Source organism: Daphnia pulicaria, chromosome 6, assembly GCF_021234035.1.
Source record: "Daphnia pulicaria isolate SC F1-1A chromosome 6, SC_F0-13Bv2, whole genome shotgun sequence".
Classification (NCBI taxonomy): Eukaryota; Metazoa; Arthropoda; class Branchiopoda; order Diplostraca; family Daphniidae; genus Daphnia; species Daphnia pulicaria.
Window position 1 is genome coordinate 1838964 of NC_060918.1, and position 21465 is coordinate 1860428.

The 21465-nt window shown below is 43.3% G+C and overlaps 2 protein-coding genes across 3 annotated transcripts in view; one reads left to right on the forward strand and one right to left on the reverse strand.

The window, feature by feature from the left end:
• Nucleotides 1-1881: 1881 nt before the first annotated feature.
• LOC124343668 (DDB1- and CUL4-associated factor 13-like) lies at nucleotides 1882-4094 on the forward strand. Its single transcript, XM_046797089.1, has 8 exons — nucleotides 1882-2089; nucleotides 2151-2350; nucleotides 2417-2783; nucleotides 2852-2999; nucleotides 3073-3226; nucleotides 3307-3453; nucleotides 3533-3696; nucleotides 3773-4094. The coding sequence occupies exons 1-8, from the start codon at nucleotides 1993-1995 to the stop codon at nucleotides 3855-3857; spliced, it is 1362 nt and encodes a 453-aa protein (XP_046653045.1). The 5' UTR covers nucleotides 1882-1992; the 3' UTR covers nucleotides 3858-4094.
• Nucleotides 4095-4400: 306 nt separating this feature from the next.
• The window catches only part of LOC124343629 (potassium voltage-gated channel protein Shaw-like), a 32394-nt gene continuing 15329 nt past the window's right edge, over nucleotides 4401-21465 (reverse strand). The window contains exons 3-8 of one of the 2 annotated variants that reach the window (XM_046797030.1): nucleotides 21175-21292; nucleotides 18889-19083; nucleotides 16669-17418; nucleotides 13504-13753; nucleotides 7660-7710; nucleotides 4401-5712 (exon numbers count right to left, since the gene is read on the reverse strand). In XM_046797030.1, the coding sequence (XP_046652986.1) occupies nucleotides 5411-5712; nucleotides 7660-7710; nucleotides 13504-13753; nucleotides 16669-17418; nucleotides 18889-19083; nucleotides 21175-21292 (1666 nt within the window). In that variant the 3' untranslated portion in view covers nucleotides 4401-5410. The remainder of the gene's footprint in view (nucleotides 5713-7659; nucleotides 7711-13503; nucleotides 13754-16668; nucleotides 17419-18888; nucleotides 19084-21174; nucleotides 21293-21465) is intronic. The other variant, XM_046797031.1, reaches the window with a different exon arrangement.

The window sequence follows — 21465 nt, forward strand, 5'->3', positions numbered from 1 at the left end:
GCAGCTGCTCTTCTCTCCCGCCCAGGATTTTTTTCGTTGTGTGTTTCATCACATAGACTCGGCTCTCGACTCTCACCCGATTGGTTGAAACGGAGGTCACGTGCTTCTGACTTTGCCAGGGCGTGTCCTCTCTCTCTCCCCCTTCTCTCTCGTTTCCTGCTGTTCGGTCGATCGATTTTTTGCTCTGGTATAAAGCGGGCGCTCCGGCTCCCATTTCGCTTCAAACCTGGATCTCTCCATTCTAGCACAGATGGATAAGGATATGCTCAAGAAGCAGATTGAGAACATGAAGTTCCAGGCCACCATGGAACGATGGCCACTCTCCAAAAGCATCGCCGCGTAAGTCACTTTTTTTGTTTTAAACAACTCAAATTTTCCCGTTTCTCTTTTCTATTTTCGGTCGTAGCAATTACCACATTCCCCCACCACCACTGAAAAATCGATGTGGGACCTTGACAGAGACAAAGGCCCAACAACATCCTTTGGTGTTTCCCCCTTTTGAAACGTGAAACAAACCTTCGTGTGTGTGTGTGTAACCAGCAACAACCAAAAGTGTTCACTGCTCTCTGTGTGTTAACTGCGTTTCCCAATCGGTTAAAGATTCGATTAAAACTGAATTCCAAAGTGTTTAGTTGCCTTAGTATCCAAAGTATTGATCGTGTAGTCTGTGTGTAAAACTCCCGATCGATCAGGAGAAGAACTTGAGGAGGGAGGGGGGGGGGAGCGTTATCGTCTGTCCAAACCCTCCGGTTAGTGCGCATGCGCCATGTACACGGCGACGACACGCAATAAGCCACGCCGCTCAAAGCCAGACGACTTATAAATATACACACACACACACAGCGCTTGGTATATACTCCCGCATATGTGTGTGTGTGTAATCCTATTCCGACACAATCAATATTGACCATACGGATTTTTCTTTCTTTTTTTTATCGCATTCCACTTAACCAAATGTGTAATCTGTTTACGACTTGGCTTAACATTTCGTTATTAATTTTTCTCTTTTTAATTTTAATTCGACAGGATGCGGGAGTACATCGAAGAGCATGAAAAGACAGACCCATTGATCCACGCCCCGGATAAGAAGAGCAATCCATGGGCAGAGAAGGGCAAATGTATCATCATGTAACACGGCAACGGGACTCAATTTTATTAGAATCTGTTGAACATCTTTTTTTTTCGTCTTCAATTCTTTGCGGATTCAATCCAATCAAGTCATCACCTTATTCCTCCCCCCCCCCCCCCCAAAAAAAAAATATACAGATGACGAGGGGATAAATTCTTCATCACACCAATCACATCAATTAAAAAAAAAAAATTATGTCCAACGCATCTCCCCTCCTCACCCTCCAATTATATTTACCTTTCGGCGACTCGCATTATTATTGAATGCAAATAGCCTGAAAGAAAGAAAAAAAAACGTCAGCAGTTGAGGAAATATTATGAAATAACTGCCGATGTTTTTGCTTATTGTTTTCGTCTCGTTTCCTGTGTTTGATTCTTGAATTTTGACTGAAATAGAAGTGCTGTCATTGATGTGCGTCCTTGTATGAATTTTCGGTGAAAAAAAACATATAACAATGCCGATGTTACGATACGAATCTCAACAACAACAAAATGACTAGCCTTTACTATTCTGACATTTGGTTCCTTTTTTTTCTTTTAAAAATAAACAAAAATTATGAAAACCACGCTGCTTGTTGGTTATTATTTACAAATTATTCTTGGCAAATTTTTATCTTTTTACATAAGAAATAAAATCCCCGTTACCACATTTATATTTTAAAACAAAGATAAGAAAAAAGGGGAAATTCCATAATTCGAAATTTCTCTTTGTCGGTCAATTCTTTAGGAAAATTTGGCAACCTACAGCTTTGTTATCAAATTTCGTCTGCTACTACGAAGTTGAAGTCTTGAAGTTGCTTGAGTTGAACATGTGTTCACATTGTTAATCTTTGAATTTACATTCGTCATTTTATTTCACTAACCATGGACATATTCAGCGACGACTCGAAAATGAAGGTGAAAGTTTTGGTGCGAAATCCTGACGACTACTTGCGTGAAACAAAACGAGACATCCATAAATGTAAAAGCCATTGAATAACACTAGACGATCCATGCAAATCTAATCACTATTTTCATTATAGTACCCAGGAATTATGATCCAGCATTACATCCATTGGAAGCTCCTAGAGAATATACTCGTGCACTGAATGCAGTCAAATTGGAGAGAGTTTTCGCCTTGCCTTTTATTGGCTGCCTCGACGGTCATCGTGATGGATTGTCTTGCCTAGGCAAAACTCCAGATCACTTATCATGGTTGTACAGTGGAGCCTGTGATGGAGAGGTAAATTAATGACATTAAAAAAATATATATTTGTTATTAACTTTGAGCTCTTTTCTTGGTGTGCAGCTGAAATTGTGGGATGTTGCCAAACGGAGAGTATTGTGCACAGTCCAAGCTCACGATGGATTTGTGAGAGCCATTGCATACAGCCAAGAATCTTCATCTTTATACACAGTTGGAGACGACAAACTTATCAAGCAGTGGAAATCTGAAGCAGAAGATGGCAGTGATTTAAAGGCCCCAGTAAACACAATTTTGACTGGTGGCATGCTGACAGGCATCAGTCCTCATCGGTCAAAACCAATTCTGGCCACATGTGGTGAAGCTTGTAATTTGTGGGAGCATACTCGCGCCCAACCTATCAAGACTTTCCAGTGGGGTGTTGACAGCTTACAGAGCATCAAATTCAATCAAGTTGAAGAAAATATTTTAGGTGAAAATTCGATCAAATCATCTTTATCTCTTTTGAAATTGAAATTTTGATTTTGGTTTCTCAAATAGCTGCCTGCGGCAGTGATCGCAGTATCATCTTATATGACATGAGGGAGTCGGTTCCTCTGAGGAAAGTCGTTCTGAAGATGCGCAGCAATTCTATTTGTTGGAATCCCATGGAAGCCTTCATCTTCACGGTTGCCAACGAAGATTACAAGTAAATCCCATTCCATTTCCGTGAGAAACAACCTTACCATTTCTGACGTTACTTTATCGATTCCCCTCTGCAGTTTGTACACATTTGACATGCGGAATCTCAATTCACCGCTCAACGTCCACAGTGATCACGTCTCAGCCGTCATCGATGTCGACTATTCCCCGACTGGCAAAGAGTTTGTCAGCGCCAGTTACGACAAGACGGTCCGCATCTACGATGCCCGTCAGGTACGTTGCAGACACTTTGGAGGATTCGTGTTTTGAACGAAAAGATATTTATGGGCAACTGTTTATCGCATTTTCGCCAGGCTCATTCGAGAGATATTTACCACACAAAGCGCATGCAGCGACTAACCTGCGCTGCCTGGTCTCTAGACGACCGTTTCATCTTCTCCGGCTCGGATGAAATGAACATCCGCATCTGGAAAGCTCGTGCCGCTGAGAAACTTGGAGTGGTGAGTGTTACACACTTTATGGTGGTTTCAACGCGGGTGTTTATTTAATATGGAATTATTCTCCCTTGGTTCATTTCAGGTCAAACCTCGAGAGAAGACAGCCCTGCGAGTCAACGCCAAATTGATTGAAAAATTCGAACACCATCCACACATCAAGAAGATTCAGCGCCACCGACATGTGCCCAAACACGTATACAACGCCCGGAACGAATTACGAAGTGGCCGGATTGCAGCCAGACGAAAGTATATGCGAATTTACTTTTTGATTTGTTTTTCAATTCAAATTTTTAAATGAAAACCTTCTTTCTATTTATTTTAGGGAATTCAACGTCCGTACTCACACGAAACGGCAAAAGCCCATCATATCCGAAAAGGTCAAAGCGATCGTTTCGGAGCAGCAATGAATGTTTATTTCATTTCCTATTTTTCTTTCGACCAACCGTGCTGCTGCTGTTGCTGCTGTCCATCTCTGCTTTTGCCCGACCGATGCGAATGGCAGCACCCTCGCTGCTGCTTTAATGGATTTCCTTCTCGTGTGTACAATTTACATAATTCTTTCGAAACCGGGAGGCTTTCTCGTCTACATCTGCCTAATGGTCTGGATGAGGATCGTTCCAAAGATAATACAAAAGAAAGGAAAAGTTGACTTTTTCTTTTTAAAATGGGCCAATTGCGCATTGGCCTGTTGTTGTTTTGTCAAGGCTTCTTTCTCAACAAACTAGAAAAAGGAAAAATTTGAATTTCTGCTTTTTTTTTTCATCTTTTTTTCTTCTGAATTGCATTTATTTATCGAAACATTCTGCGTTATTTTTCTCTTTTTTGTTTTGTTTAGCGTTGAGTCGTTAAATTTTTTAGGTCAGACAAAACGGGTGTGGATGTGGTCATAGGAGAGAGAGAGAAAAAAGGGCGTCGGTGGACATCTAGACTGAATGAGGCGTGGCTTGGCATGATCATAGAATTTGCATTTTATTAGAAAGAAGAAAAAAACGGAATTCAAAAGTTGCAAAGTGAAATCTTGTCAATGGATTAGAGACGAACGGGGAGGGGAGGAGGAGCAATTGTTGTCATGAAAGGAGTAACATGCTAGAAATCATTGATGGTAAGTATATATAATTTGTTGTTTATGTATACAGGAGCATATCGTACTATGTAATAAAGATCGTCGAACGTGGCAACAGCAGCAGCAGCAGCAAAAGTGGTTGTGTGAGTTCAAGGGTGTGGGGCTGCGATGAAAGACGGACAAAAGAAAGTACAGAGAGCTGCGTTGAAGCGAATGCCGTACACAATATTTCGGTAGACAGCTTTGTTATTAATATTATTAAAGATGATGAATCTTTCATTGATGTGAAAGATGTGCCTCTTGAAATGAAAGGCTGTCAATGAATCGAAGAAATGTGTGTGTGTACATGTTACGCGGACATAATCATCAGCATTTTCTGGGTGGGGGTTCGACAATTGTCATCATTGGGTGGTGTGGTACATACCGAGAGTAAATGGAAATGGAAATCAAAGTTGCAACGACGCGAAATTTTTATGACAAGGATATGGACTGAAAGAGTCTTCTTCTTCTTCGTTAACTTCTTTCAAAGTGAATTGATGAAAACAGGGCGAAATGAAATGTCATCCTCCGACGAAACAGTTCGTTTTTTTGCGGAGATTTTTCATCTTCTTTCTCTCGTGGAAATTAGAGAAGAAACGAATGATAAGGAAATAAGCAAAAATAGCTAGAATTGAAATGAATGAAGAATGAATTAAAATACAATTTGCTTTGCTTATCATACACACACACAATGTTCCATCGCAACACACATTTGACGGAAGGAAAAGTTCGGCTTGAAACTTTTCTTTGTCTCGTCTGATTGGTTTCGTTTTGTTCATCATTTCTGATTTTGAAGATTTCGGGAATTTGTCAAACAACAAAAGAAAAAGGAAAAAATCGATTGGTTGTTTTCTTTTGTTACAAATCGACTCTGACGGGACTGAGGACTCCGCCCGTGTTGTTGTTGGCTGCGGCGCTGGTGATGGCGGCGGCGGCCGCTGCAGCTGCCGGGGCGGTGGCGACAGTGGCCGGTGACGACGTCACGGCCCCGATGGTCGTTTGGTTATTGGTCGGTGATGATCCGTTGGTGATGGGCGCTGATCCGGGTGGTGGTGGTCCAGTGGCAGGTGCCGCAATCGTCGAAAGGGTCGAGTCCAGTCCGACGCCGTTGGTGTTGAGGCTGACTGTGACGCTCATGGCGCCCATGGTGCTCAGCCCAACTGCACGACGATCAATCCAATTCCACACAATTTTGTTTTTGACCCCCCCGATAGAATTGGGTTCGTTTTGTTGTTGTTGTTGTGTTTGGGGGTTTTGGGTGTTTTGGTTTTGGTTTAGTTTGCGTAGAAATTCGATGAAATCCGGAACCGCGCGGGAAGTAGTTGGAGGGTTATGTTTGGTTTGATTGGTAATGGTTAATATACCGGTGTGGTGTGTATAGGTGGTTGGGGGAGCAGGAGGAGCCATAAAAATAAAAAAAGAAAAGAATACAAAAAGAATAAAAATGAAAAACCAAATGGGTTATACGAACAATCCAGACAATGAATGATTCCCAGCAATCCAACAACAAAAATATAAGACGAACAAGGAAAAAAAAATAATTAAAAAAATTGTTTTCATCACAGACGTACACACACACGACAGACACACGCGCTCGCAGCACATCACCAACTCGCACGAAATAATTTTTTTTTCTTTCATTTTTGACTTCGAATTTTAATTTTTTTTTTGCAATTTTGTTGAAAAATCTTTTTCTTAAAAAAAAAATTATTTGGCGGGATGGAATAAATTCTGCCGTTCTCATATCAGACGACATGTAATAATAATAATAATAATAATTTGGTTAAAATGAGAATATTCCAAGTATTATATCGTTGCCGAAATAAATACTCTAAACTTTCCATAAGGGATTGTTTGTCGTACTGTGTTTTTTTCTTTTTCTTTCTTTTGTTTTCATAGGCCGATAAATTTTTATTATATATACATACACACATATATTCTCTGTTGGTTGGGGGCTATAGGGGTTATTGGGTGGGTGGGTATATATAGTGCTTGTGTTGCTGTGTGCCAGGAGGATGTGAAACAGTGCACATGTCATAGATTTATATAATATGCGAGAAGCTTTTCTTCTTTTGGTAATTTGTTTTGTTTTGTTTTGCCTTTACCAAAATCTATTTTTTTATTTTTTTGAAGATTCAATTGTCAAAAGAAGAAAAAGAACCGAAATGTCGGGGAGGGATAGATGGAAATAAATAAGAAGGAGGAAAAGAAAAGAAAAAAAAGGAAAGAAATATGGCGTTCCGGATGGTTTCGGTTGCTATGGAGTTCTACATCATCCGTATATGTAGCTATCCGTCTATTACACAGCATCTACCATCTAGTCTATTAGTTTCCTATACGATAGACCAGAAAGACGAGCCAGAAAAAGTGAAGAAAATTAATTAAGGGAAAAAGGTTCAAAAAGGGACTGAGAAATTGGGTGATTACATAGTCATATATGAAACGGGAGAAGAACTAGATTCTATATAGATCATATAGAAAAGCGAAGCAGACGGTTGAAAAAGGAGTCAAGCGGAAAACGGAAGAATTTTTGAATTATTTTTTTCTGAGCCCCGAAAAAGTCAATTTGATTTTCGGGTTCAATTTCCAATCGACATGTATGAAAATAAAAAATTTATTCGAAAAATCGATGACGTTTCAACCTTTCTCTCCTCTTGTCCTACATACTTCTTTTCCTATACAAAAACAAATTAAACGAACCGAAATTCCTCCCAACTGAAATTGACTCTCGTCTAAAGAGAGAAATTCAGCGAGGAAGAATCGTAATAGAGTAGAGACAAATAAAACTCGGTTCGGTTCGGGTGGGGAGAGGGGCTAGAAAACTCAATCAATGCAAAATGACACATCATGCGAAACGGTCAAGGGGAAATTCCGGTTGAAATATTTTTTCGATTGGAAATTTTTTTGGTTGTGCGTTTCTTTTCTTTTTTCGGAAAAAAATTTGGTTTGTGAAGGTGAAATTTCGAAAGAAAAAAAATAAAAGTGAAGAGAAAAAAAAAAGGCGCGGGAAGTGTGTGGTGTTTGAATGTGAATTGCGTGTGGCGCGGATTTTTGCGATTTTTCGATTTTTGCATTTTTTTTTTATTTATTTTTTTTTTATTCGCTACCTTTGGATGTGCCATTGCTGGCCGGATTTGGGTTCAAAGTTCTGTCGAGGTCTGCAAATGAATTAATAATAATAACAATAATATTTACAGTAACTCAAAAGAAAAAAATGTTTGGCAAAAAGAATAAAAAAGGGAATTTTGTTTTGCCACTTTTCTTGAAACGAAAAAATCAAGTAGAAAAGTCTACAAATTTATACACACTGAAAAACACGACGAGCTAGTAGTACAGTTATGTACATTTTGTACAGCATGTATGTCTATTTATGTTTGGAAAAAAAAAGCGTCTGGAATTTATTCAAGAGAAAGAGAAGAAGAAAAAGAAAAAAGTGAAATGAATAAAATAAACTAAAAAAGAAAAAGTTTGCCCTCTTTTCTTTTCATTATTCAGCTTATATATCTTACAGTCCCTCTCTCTCTCTCAATAGATTTTAATAGAAAAAAAAAAGTCAGTCCCGACATTATCCCCTCCTTCAGCTTTGGAAGGCGTAGCGTGACAAACGAGCGGATCACAGCTGGAAAAGTTTGGCGTTTTTCTCATTCGTTTTCTCTTCTTTTCTATGCACACACATCTCCTCATTCATTCTTCAATTTCGTCGTACAACCCAACCCAAAACCCAAAACTTTTCCCGGGTTGCTGTTGGCTTTTCTGCTTGGCAGCAGGGGCACACACACACACACGAGCGCTAAACAATGACACTGCTGTGCGGCCTATACAAGTATATGAGCGACGCACGTATGGCGGCCCACCGTTTCGGCCAGAAATCTATAAGCACCCCGGAATAAATATATATAGAGAGAGCGAAAAGGGGCTTTCTATGATAAACAAGAGCTTCTTCTTTCTTTTTCTTTTCTTTTCCTTCAAACAGGATTCAATATCGGCCTCAAAGGAACCCAAGCCCGGCCCCTGTATACACATTAGACAGCAGGGAAGTTCGGTATAGACGAGATTCAAATTTATGATGAGCGCGCCCGCCCAAGTCGATCTGAGGAATCAACTCTGCAATGAGATCTTGTTTGTGACTAAGAGACGGACGTTTTTTAAGTCAACGCAACTACGGGGAAAGCAAAATGAGACTTGGCAAACACGCTTTATGTATACATTGATTCTGGGGGAGGGTGGAGGGAAGAGTCCCGGCCGTTTGATTTTCCTACACTTTTTGCAAAATGGACGTCACGGCCAATGGAAACCCCAAAGGGGCCGGTCCAACTTTTTGCAAGTCCCAAAATAAAAATAAAATGTCGTAATGGCCCAGAGCTTCTTGCATGCGGCCACTGAGTGAAGAGGCGAGTCCACAATGTGCCACTCTTCATATAGAATTGGCGAACAGCATTCATGGCGGACATGTATGTATGTATCTACATTTCACGTCTATCTGTCTGTGTTCTCCGTGTGTATCCGCCCTTTGTGTGCGTGAAACCTTCATCGTTCAATGGGCTAATTGCAAGAAAAGCTGGGCGGCGATGGAAGCAAGTCACGACGTGCTCTCTCTCTCTCTCTTCCAGCAGACGATCAAGTCTCGATGATGGAGTGAAAGAGGCAGAGATGAATGGACGGCCAACCTCAAAAAAGACAAAAGAGACGGGCCAAAAAACTGGCGGAGAAAAAGGGCAGAAAGAAAGAAAGGAAAAAGATATCTAGAATAACGACACTGCTGGGGATGATCGCACTCGTTCTTTCTCTTCTTTCTCTGTGTGTGTGTGTGTTTAACGGCCATTTTTTCCCCTTTTGACTATAGCTCTCTTTCCTTTCTTTCTTTTCCTTTTTTTGCCCTCCTTCATAATATAAAAAGCTTCCGCCCGACGCTGGATGTTGTGGGCGTCTGGCGGCGCGTTGGATCAATACGCCCGGATTTGGATCTCTCTCTCTCTGCCGTGCAAGAGCTAGCCGGAGAGCTAGTGTACAGCACAACTAACATACATCCAAGATTCTCCTCGGCAGGGAACTATCATATCCTTCTCTTCTTTTTTTCGATATTTAATATATATTGTACATTCTTTCTCCCCCCACCTAAAAAAGAGCTTTCTTCCGATTCCATTTTTTTCCTTTCCCGTCTCTATATCGACGTTAAACGGTGCCAGACTTGCACCTCAGCGCGCACACAAACGTCAATATATTTTCTTTCTCCCATTTTTTTTCACGTGCCATTTTCTCTCCTTTTCACTTTCATTGCGGCTGTTGGAAATGTAGACGATCAGGAGTAGCAGAAGAATCAACCACCAGCCATTTTGAAATAGATAGATGTGTCTCTACGGCTAGTGGGGTAGCAAGTTCCCGAAATGCGTCCATTATAAGCCCCACAACGAATATCCTAGGCCTCCTCTCCGTCCTGAAAAGACTAATGCTCGTGCTCGTACCTCTCTCTCTTTTTTTGATTCATTGTACACACTACTCCCGCGACACTTTCTTCTTCTGGCTCGACCGAATTGAATATTAGATACGGCTGAACCTGCCCATTTTTCAAACTGAATCCACACACTCTACGTGAGTAGAGTCTTTTCTTCTTTCTTATATGATTAGATCCGATTGGTTGGAGATGATGAAGGAGGAGGGCAAACCGGTATACAGACGTCATCCGTCGGATATCGTCCCTACCCCGGATTAGCTCCTCACCTACTACACTGCGTATACATTGGATCCGGCCTCCATTTTCCAGCAACACACATTGTGTTGTCTGTGTGTTTAAATAGGCCTAACAGACACTCCCCAGGACCTGGACGGTTGTGAAACTTTGATGCCAAGTTAGTCGGACTAAATGTCGAGTTGAGTGCGATTCCATCACGTCTAGATCTAACCACACACACACACACACCAGTTCCCAAAAAGTAAAACGACCAGAATCTAAAAAGAAAAAAGAAGAGAAAAACTTTTTGTCTGGGTGGGAAAGGGGATATGCTGCTGGCCCGGATAATTAGTGTAGAGGCGGATCAAGAAAGAACGTGTCGTCCCCCTGCTGCTGCCACCTTTTCTTTATTTTATAAATGATGTCGCCCGCCCGCGTTCGGGACTAGCAGCAGCAGCAGTCGAATGTATCTTTCTGGCCGGCCCTTTTGTGTGTCCCAACTGCTAGCGGCTTATATTGTGTACACGCTGCTGGCGAGTCAAGTTCTTCTTTTACTTTGACGACCAATAAGGACGTGGCCGGCCCAATCAGCCTCTTCTCCCGAAATAAAAAGAGGAAACCGGAGAAGCGGCGATCTTTGGCAAGAAAGAAAAAAAGAAACTCCGAGGCGAAACTGTCGGATTTATATTGGTCCGACGTTACGTATAGAGTCTACAGACGGCAGCAGCAAAAAAAGAGTCCGTCGAGCTCACCCCCCCTTTTCATTGTCAGCCGTGAAACACACGCGGATTTATCTGTCCATTATTACGACGTCTCTGGCTCCTAATGAATCGACTGTGTCTAGTAGTACTAGTTCTTCTTCGTCCCACCCAATCATTGTCCTCCTGGATTCTATATAGTCCGCTAGTCTTTTTTTCAAATCTCCGGCCATAGTTTCCAAAATTCCAGGCCCCCAAAAAATTGATTTTAGACAGCAGCAGCTGCCGGCATATCAAAAGCCGGAAAGTTTCCGTCGCAAAACTTTTGCCCTCCTCTTTGGTTGGCCCAGTTGTCGTTGGTGGTGGTGGGCTATAAGTTAAGTATAAAAACGGTTCACAAAAAAAAAAAAGACGAGAGATGTTAAGTGTGGCAACCAAAAGCCGGTGGCTCGAGTGGAAGCTCAAGTTGCCTCTCTTCCAGTTTATAGTTTCGAGGTGGGCCGCCCTATTTGCGTCTATATAAACCTGTTCCTCTTCGTCTGTATATAATCGGCGGCGGCGGTGGCGTCGCTCAACGTCGACCGGGTCCAATCGACTTATCGACAAGTGGTCGATGATGACTGGGCACTTTTTGATCGACAGTTGGTAAGAAGAAGAGAAACCCCCCAAACAAAATTGTGTGCGACGGGCAAAGGAAAACAGCCAGCGACGAGGGGGGTAAGCGATAAACAAGATTCCGCTGATTTGTGTTGCCGGGACGTCATATTTTTTTTCCCCCAGCAGCAGCAGTCGGGCAATTGGATTGACGCCGCCAGTCACGCAAGCCCACCATCCCACTACTAGCCCACGCCAGTCAATCACGCGATCATGCGGAGAAAATGAGCCGCAGCGATGCAGTTGAACGTTGAACGCGGTAGAAGATTCGCGATCGATTTGTTTCAATTTCAAGGGATGGAAAAACAAAAATAAAATAAACAAAAAATTTCTTTGCACTTTTGCCAAGAAAATCAATTGAGAAAAAAGTTCAAATAAATGGGTTTTGGGTCGTCGTTTGGCGGCGTTGATTCGATTCCAAGCGAAATGGAATTGGCGCCACCTTTTGACATTTTTCTTCCATCGCAATATCTCCTGCCCGTTTAGCTCCCTCCCGAATTTGGCTGGCCCAAGAAGATGAAAAAGCGGAGAGAAAAAGAGAAATAACGGGTTAGGAGCGGTTAGGAGGAACAAAGAGCAAGAGAAATCCAAGGGGTTATCGTCGTGAGCCGAGAGTTGCCAGGAGCGGACAGTCAACCATTTCTCTCTCTCTCTTCGGAAACGGCCAATGGCTGGGAAAAACACACACACACACAAGAGAGGGACGGACGGACGCTCACACACAACAACCTTTTCCCTTCAAAGACGAAATTGATGGCCGATGACTGTCTGCCGAAGGAAAAAAGGGACCGCGTTTTATAGGACCAGGAGTCCGTCTCTTCATTCCGTTTTGACGGGAGGAAATCTTGAAATCGGGCCAAAGGCTGGTCATAAAGACGGGCAGAGAGATAGAAGGAAAGTCTCCCGGTGAAAATCTGACGGACGCCTTCCATCCATCGAGGCGGAAAAAAAAGTAAAAAAAAAAAGACAAAAATCGACCGATTGGAGCGGTAAACGAAGTTTGCCCGCGTGGCGAAAAGGTAAAAAGTGGTGGAGAGCGGTGCGTTATAGTAGAGTCTACTGGATGGGAAATCAATCGACCGAAAGGGGCGACTAGAGTCTAAAGATATAAAGGGAGAAAAAACTCATTTGCAAAACTATCAAGGTTTAAAAAGTGCAAGTGCGGTGACTGGCCTACACTTTTCTTTTGGAAAAATCTAAAGAGCTAATTGATTTCATTCCATTTCGCTCCTTTCGTGTCTAATCTGCATAACTGCACGAGTAGTATCCACTAGAATACCCCGCCAAAAAAAAAAAATTTTGAAAAAAGAGCGGGAAATTTGTAATTAAAAGTTTCAATTCAAAATCAATATTTGTTGACGGAGATGGGCGTAAGATAAAACGGAGAGGAAAGCAATCACCCCGCCTCATTTTCTCCGCGTTAAATACACAGAAGAGTAAGAGGGGAAACGCCCGCTTTTAGATTTTGCCCGTCGAGATGAGCAACATCCAGCCAAACTCATCAACGTGATGGGCGGCGGCGTAGGAGACGAGATCCGGTGACCTTGTTACCGTTCAAACTTGACAGCGCTATTCTCTTACGTCTACGTACCGTAGTAGTTGGCGTACGGCAGACGAGAACTAATCAAAGAAAAATAAATGTGCAATAAGCCACACCCCTGTGCCCCAATTTGCCCGCCGGCTCTCTCTAATGGAAAACTAACATCCCCCCACCCCCACCCAACTACTATATTACGTCGTCGCACCATGTCATCACGGCCGGCGGTCGATCGTGTCAAACAAAAACCAGTTAGCATATATTCCGATGGTTAATGCTAATGACAATCAAATTCATTTTTCACCGTAAGGTGGACAGGGGGTGGTGGTGGGAAGAGGAGTAGGAGGGTCGTTTGGATGAATTTCTTTTCATTTGTCAGTGCTGGGACTCTTACCCATATTTTTAGGACCGCCGGTGAAGTCCTTGGCGTTGTTGGGCGGTGGTTTGATGGCCTTCATCCTCGACGGCATTCCGTCGCTGTCTCGGATATTTCCGGCACCTCCGCTGGCTGCACAGCGCGGACCTCCGGCGCTGCCCGGACCGGTCCCGCCTCCCGGTCTGATGGCCAGCTGGGGTCCTCTAGGTCCGCTGGCGTGCTCCACCGGCAGCACTCGCCGTCGTTTCTTCGGTAATTTCGCTCTCGCCTTTAAATAAATTAAAAAAAAATATCAAAATCAAATTGAATCCAATTTTTCACTTTTCACAAACAACCATAAATCATTTCAAAGTTAACACAACAAAAATTACTGCCGGGGCAGAGACTGATGAAAATCCGACGGTTGTACAGGGTCTGTGTGTGTGTACATGATATCAATCCATATTATTGCCTATAGCTAATAGCTTGGCGTGTTGTTGACGGTACACACACACATAATTTATGTGCCGCTGCTGTTGTAGTGAGCTAGTTTACATAGTGTGCATGTGTGTGTGTGTGTGTGTGTGTGTATGCGCTTCTATCAAATATATTGATCTATCGATTATACCCAGCTAGAGAGAGGCTCAGGGGCTATATAGACCTCACCACGCCAACAAATGATGGATCGAATGTGCATAGCGGACGACAGCACCAACCGCTGCCGGCCGTAGTCCCCCCTCCCACCCATCTATATTACATTGTCCATATCTCTACTACCCCGGAGCCAGTAGCGGGAAAATCTACCAGAGTTTTCAGTCCCAAAAATCCTGCCACAAACGATCCTGAATCTCATGTCGAAATCCATAAGGGTCTAATCATCAACAAGGAGGCGAAATTCGCTCAACCTTTTCGCATGACTGGGCAACAAAAAAACGGATGACCATCCATCTTCAATTTTTTTTTTTTTCAAAATAAAAAGAAATAAAAAAGAAGGATAAAATGTCCATTAATGGAAAGAAATGAGCAGCTGCAAGTAATCGTTTCTTTTCGATTGGTTCAAAATAAATGGGCCGTGCCCAGCGCTTCTTCTTCTTCTCCTCTCGGCGTAAACATCGAATCAAATTCAATTGAAAAAGCTCAGCTACTTACAGTACTTTGCCGATACATAAAAACAAATAAATAATGGACGTGCGGGCAGGAATAAAGTGATTTTTTTTAGCGCACGAAACTTAACAAAATAAAATATTTAAAAAACAAAGTTGGAAATTTTGTTTTTTCTTCTTTGGGAAACGGCGGCGGTGACGACTGTAAATGCTGTGGGGAAAAAAAAATAAGGGGGTCGAGGCGCCGGTCAATACGTAATTTCCTGTTTTCCGGATAAAGCTGGGCTGGGCCGCCGCCCGCCGCCGCCATTGGAGGAAGCAGCTAGAGCGTGTGTATATGGAGAGAAAAGGGGAGGCCAGTGGTGTGGTAAACAAACGGGGCTATTGTACACACATCTACTCTCTCTCTCTCTCTCCACCGCCATCGCTCATCGTTATACATATTAGAGCCGTGGTCTAACACGAAGAAAGTAAGGAAGAATATTATTTAGGTCGAGTTCTGTACATGTACAGTCCTCCTCCACCCGCTCTCACGGTGAAAACTTTCCATATAGGCCAAGCGGTGTGTGCGGTGCTATCACGGAAAAGTTTGGGCTAGTTTAGCGAGGAATTACGGACTGCATCACGGGTCTATACAGTCTCAACCTATTTGTAATGTCAAATAAAAACAAGGGGGGATATTATGTAGGCCGCGCAGGCGTCTTTAGCCATCCTCCTCCGACCAGTTTGTTTTCGAGACGAATATTATTATCGAGTTTAAAAAATAAAAATAAAATGGCCTTTCAAGAGACTTGGAGTAGAGTAGAGTAGAGTAGCTAAAGCTAAAGGGCTCAATATCGGACGGGTCAATATCCTTATCAAATGCATACGTAAAATATCACGGGGCCGCTTCTTGCGCTGCTGCTGCCGCTTGGTGATTTTGTTTGGGAGGGTAAGTAGCTCTCGCCCAGTTGATATTTGCAGAGCTTTTTTAATCATGAAAGTGTAGACGTTTTGAGAGAGCCAAATAGCCTAGGTCAATATCCCCATCCCTTTTCAGCAGGCTGCCTGCACAACAATAGATGGAGCAGGCAAAAGGACAGTGGAGAGAGAGAGAGTGGCGTTCAATAGGGCGTGGCCCATCACGTCTAATAAGGACGATCATAAATACAAAGAACGACACCCGCAAAAGAAAAGAATCGATTCTTCTCCCCCCCTCCAACTACAACAGTGTAATAATAATAATAGTCTACTTTTGGGATTCCCACAAGAAGAACTGGAACTGCCATTTCGGTGGAGAGGGGGGAGGGGTAAAAAAAAAAAGTTCTATGGGACTGGTCAAAAAAAGAGACTTTGATTTCCTTTTCTTTATATTATTATTTGATGTTAAAGCGGCGAAGAAAAAAAAGTTGAGGCTCGGACAAGATTGCTTCGAATCGATGGGTGGGGGAAAAAGAAAGAAGAAGAGATATAAATATTTATTATTCTCTATCGATCGTTTGATGAATGCATTTAAAAAAAAGAAAAAAAAAAGACCCCACTACTTTATAGCAGAAGAAGAAAGACGCCCTTTAAGCTGTGACGTGAAAAGCCGAAATAAGAGTCTTTAAGCGCAGTACTTGTTACCTTAATGAGGCCAGCAACCAGCCGAAACGTTCGATGAAAAATCACTTGATCTTTTTACTTCGTCTTCTGTTGCTTCTCCTACCCCCCCCCACGACCAATTAGAAAACTCCCCTCTACGTACACTGGTGGCTTAGCATCCGGTACAATAAGGGTTAAATCTTCTTCTTCTTAAAAGAAAATAAAATAAAAAAAAGGGCCACATTCTATTTTTCTAATTTTAAAATAAGAAGAAGAGTCTAATCGCACAAAGCGTTTGCTCAGATGTATCCTTCAACTGCTGCTGTATCCTGCAGCTGCTACCGGCCAACCCAATCGATACAGAGTCCCGATTTAGAAGCGAATGCAACGTTATACATCCACCAGGCCATATACAATTTTTTCTAGACAAGGCGAAATCGACTTTTTGTTTTGTCGTTTTGTGTTTTCAAATTTCCCGCCAATCGATCTTGGCGCATTATTTCAAAATCTAGAAGAAGAATGGCGAAGGGGTTCGTACCTGGGTGTGGCTGTAATACATGGCAAAGTTGGAGACGATGACAGGTACGGGCAAGGCAATGGTCAACACGCCGGCCAGGGCGCAGAGAGCCCCGACGAACATGCCGACGTAGGTTTTGGGAGCCATGTCTCCGTAGCCGACGGTGGTCATGGTGACCAGGGCCCACCACAGTCCGAGCGGGATGCTGTTGAAGTCGTTGTGCGGATTGGCCTGGATCCTCTCGGCGTAGTAGACGAGGCTGGCGAAGATGACGATGCCCAGGACGAGGAAGAAGACGAGCAGCGTCAATTCTTTAGCCGAGGCCCTGAACGTCTGGATGAGGATCTTGAGACCCGACGAGTGGCGCGTCAATTTGAACAGCCTCATGATGCGGATGATGGAGAAGAACTCGAGGATGTCGGCGTTCTCCAGGTGCGAGGCGAACTTCTGCAGGGCCAAGTCGATGAAGAACGACAGGGTGGCCACGTAGTCGATGATGTTGACCGAGGCCCGGACAAAGAGGAACTTGTTGGGGCAGGCGATGAAGCGCATCAGGATCTCGATCGTGAACCACGTGTTGCAGACGGCTTCGATGTAGAAGAAGGCCTCGTGGGCGTTGGTCTGCGTCTTGTCCAGCGTCCAGGCCGTAGAGTTGAACGACGTGTGCACCGTCAGGTTGCGGATCACCGGCACCCGCATGTCCGGGTGCGTTTTCAGGCAAAACGACAGGATCGAAATGCAGATGAAGAACACAGAGATCAAACCCACAATCTGTCACAACAACAACAACAAATTGGTTAAATCATTTCTTAGATTATTACACGTCACATTTGAATTTTAAAAAACATGTCAGCCACAACTTTGAGATTTTTAAAAATACAACTGGGGGGAGGGGGATTGAAGAGTAGTATGGCGACTGCCACAAGTCGCGCTCCAACGTCATTATCAGTTTATTGCATGAGAACCATATGAGAGGAGCTGTAGGAGCTAAGAGAGGCTATAATAAAACGACGGGGTGGGTGAGGGGCTTGTGTTATCGTGAATATGCAGTCGGCGGGAGGAGCACAACCCAAGGACTCGACAACGTCGTAGACACACACACACACAGCTCAGAGGAACTGTTGTATCGAGCGGGGGGCAACGTTCCTGTTGTGCCGCAATATCAGACAGCAGCAAAAGAGAAAGTCTATATAGTTCAACGAATCCCAGCATATGGCGAATATTACACATATATATATATCCGGGGCGACCAGAAGGAGGAGGGCCATTTCCTACAGAGCACCCCCATCGCCTATATTATGCTGACACCCAAACAAAACCCAAATAGAGGCTCACAGCACAGCACATACACACAAGAAAAAATGGCGTCAGCTTATCTATTTTTTTTTCTCCCTTATTGTATGTACAACCCTTTTCGTTCGCTTTTGCTTCAACGTGTTTTTTTTTTCTTCATCTACCCCCGCCCCATAATAATAAAAAGAAGTTTTCTTCTTAAGTTATAGGGTGGGGCATTATCATATTCGAAATGAAATCAAACTCAGAGGACTCGGCTGATGTGTGCAGAATGCAATACACTTTGGCTCCTGCGTATATTATAGTCGATATGATATTTGCTCGCTACTGTACTTCCCGGTAGATATGCAATCACGCTATCATTTTGGGAGAGTCTCACACACACACACAACACCTTCTATATAGAAAGGAGATACTACGCCCTCCCGGAGGGGGGCCTTGGCCCAAAGGCAACTAGACCCTGGGCCAAGCCACAAATGTAATTGAATATCAAACTCCGTGTATAGATTTCCGGCTCCATTTTTTATTATACAGATATCTATCTATATCTATCTGATGGACGTAAACATCTCGGCCAACGCCCTCCCTTTATACATGTCTCGCCCTATCTCTTATGCCCAGTGATGGAGGAAGTGGGGAGGGAAGCGACTCTTTGGCATTCAACTCGACGGGCAGAGAGTTCTAATATACTCTCGTCTTGCCATCGAGTCCAGCAGCAAAGGAGCAACTTTGCTTTCAAAGCAGTTTCCATCTCTCCTGGCTGTTCATTTCTTGCTGACGATGCGCCTGGCCATTTTGCAAACCCCCCCGGCCAGACACTTTGGGAGCAAAGTGCCAATTTCAGGGAAAGGTTGTGATCAATAAATAAATAAATAATTCGATATGAAAATAGCAAACTGGGATTATAGAGAGATTTGGGCAGGGCTGGGCTGGGCTGAATCGTCATACCTTGGCCGAATTGGACGAGTAAGGCTCGTCGAAAAGTGACCAGATTTTCGGTTTGGTTTTCTGCCACCACGAGAGTTCGCCATTGTAGTAAGCCTCTTCGAAGCCGAACTTGCGGGCCAGCTCCTCGTCGCTGGGCTTGTCCGTGTCCAAGTCGAGCCGGTCCAGTACGGCCAGCGTTTCTTGCGTGTCTCGATGCTGTCGAATCAAACAAAGAGAGAGAGAAGAAAAGCAACACAATTCAAATTCAAAAGTCATTTGATGATCCCCCCAACTCGAAAACGTGCAATTATCCCACGCTGGCCAAACAAAGAAGAATAAACTAGAAACAGACTCAAAGACACCGGTCCCATCTCCCCCAAGACGGGAGGATGAAATTAAGAGCTGCAAGATGTGTAGAATAGCATAGACACACACAAGTCGAAAGATGAAGGGCAAAATGAGGAAGATGGCGGGAGCGGGAGCAGGAGAGAGAAAACATAATAATAATGAGAGCAGAGAGACTCTTGAATACATCAAAAGGATTCCCCGTTGGCCCCTCCTATCCCTCCTCCTGCTCCTGATGGCCGGGCTCCTCGGCAGCAGAGGACTGCGAGCTTATATAACGCACGGCTAAAGACCATCGTTCGGCATAACCAACACACACACAAAGAGACGAGGGCAGAGAATATTACCAGGCCCCCTTTTTCTTATTTTTTTTTTATTTTTTCGGCGTCTGTGTGTGTTGGGAGAACGCGTTTGATTGCATCGAAACTTGTTCTTCTTCTTCTTCTTATGGGCGGAAGAGGCCTTCATCCCGTTTGTATTAGCGCTCTCTCTCTTCCCACTGGCGGATACATTTATGTGTAGTATATGTAAGTTGGGCTGGATGACGTCACACACTTACAGATTGGATGAGAAGCCCGCAGGAAGCCAACAGATGAAACGAAGACGCTTTTTCGGTGCAGAGTAGTTCCCCAGCAAAAGAATAAAAATAAAAAAAAAGTCTGAAGAAGAAGAAGAGTCTAGTCTAGTAGTATACTGGGGGCTTCAACAAGTCCTGATTGCTTTTCATCTCTGGCCATCTCTTAAAATAATTTCCCTCCTTCAACAGAAGAAAAAAATATAAAAAATAAAAAATGAGCTTGGCAATTTAAAGAAAAGAAAATTCTCAAAAGGTCAGTTTTAATACCCCGGGAAAGCGGCTTACTTTTTTTTTCTTTTCAGGAGGGGAAGAAGATCAAACAAAGAAGCCGAATTAAAGCCAGAAGGAAGATATATATATATATGGTATAGGTTTGCGGAGAGAAGCCTGCAAGATCCATTGTTGGTTGTTTTCCATTACAAATTCAATCACCGCGCCAGCAAACCGAATCGAAACTCGGGTAGTAGTAGTAAGTAACGAGTCTAATAGTTACTTATTCGCCTTCTGGATCTTATATACATAACCACGGCTCGATGCCCAAGCTCGGATAGATAATGAAAGCCCTGACGTTCTTCCGGAGCGGATCTGACCAAAAGAAAAAAAACCCAAATTCACCAATTCCTTTTCCTTTTTTTTTGCCAGTTCACCCTGGCGCTAATTTCCATTGATTGCAACCAGCCGGAGAGTATATATATATAACCACGGTGGTTGGAAACGGTAGAAGAAGATGAGAGATTCACCAGTTTGTCCTGGAGTTTAGTTTAGTTCTTTTTGGCGGCGGATTCTTCTCACCAGCCAATGGGAGAAGAGAGAGAGGCAAGGTTCCACTAATGAATTTTCTTTTTCCTTTTTCCATCCGAGCGAGCAAGGTTATTAGCCACTTCTTCCTCCATTTGAGGTTCTTCTCTTCTGGGAAGTGTTGGGGAATCGCAATCGTCAGATGGATGGGAGAGACCCACGTCGGACTGAATGGCAATCGACACAATGTCCCGTCGCATAAATTTCTCTGCTGCCAAAAATTTCCTTCTACTTTCCCGGTGAAAGAGGAGGTGGGCGGGGCCGGGACTCGACGATCGATCCCCGCGTTTCTCTCCCCTCCCGTCCCGAAACAAAATGCTGTAATCCAATCAAAAGGATATATATTGCGGCTAGATTCCTCCAGTTTCACGTCAACCCCCCTTGTTCTCGTTCTCAATCGAGCGTTCTTGACATGATGACGCGGCAATCGACGTGTCACTCTCAGACAATAGACGAATCGATCAAATAACTCGGAATGTCTTTACCCCCCCAAAAAAATCATAATTAAACAAATAAAAAGGGGGAATATATCTGTGAATGTTTAATTAGTTTTGGGGTAGTAGTAGTAGGTGGGTGTGTATGCGTACCGAAGTGTAGGTCATCCAGCAGCAGGGCTCCACTTGATTGGAGTCCAATCCCCAGAATTCCAGTTCCTCTTCGAAAAGGGGTCCGCAGACGTCGGTTGGGTAGTGAAGTTTCCCCGTTCTGCAACACGCCAAAATGCATCACATTATTATTATTATTATTATTATTATTATTATTATTAATATTGCGTTTGTATCTAAATGGCGCAGACTGTGATTCAATATTCAACCACCGCAATCAAACATCTTGCAACGCAATTAATTAATTTCAACGCTTCCAGCAGGCGAAAGGTT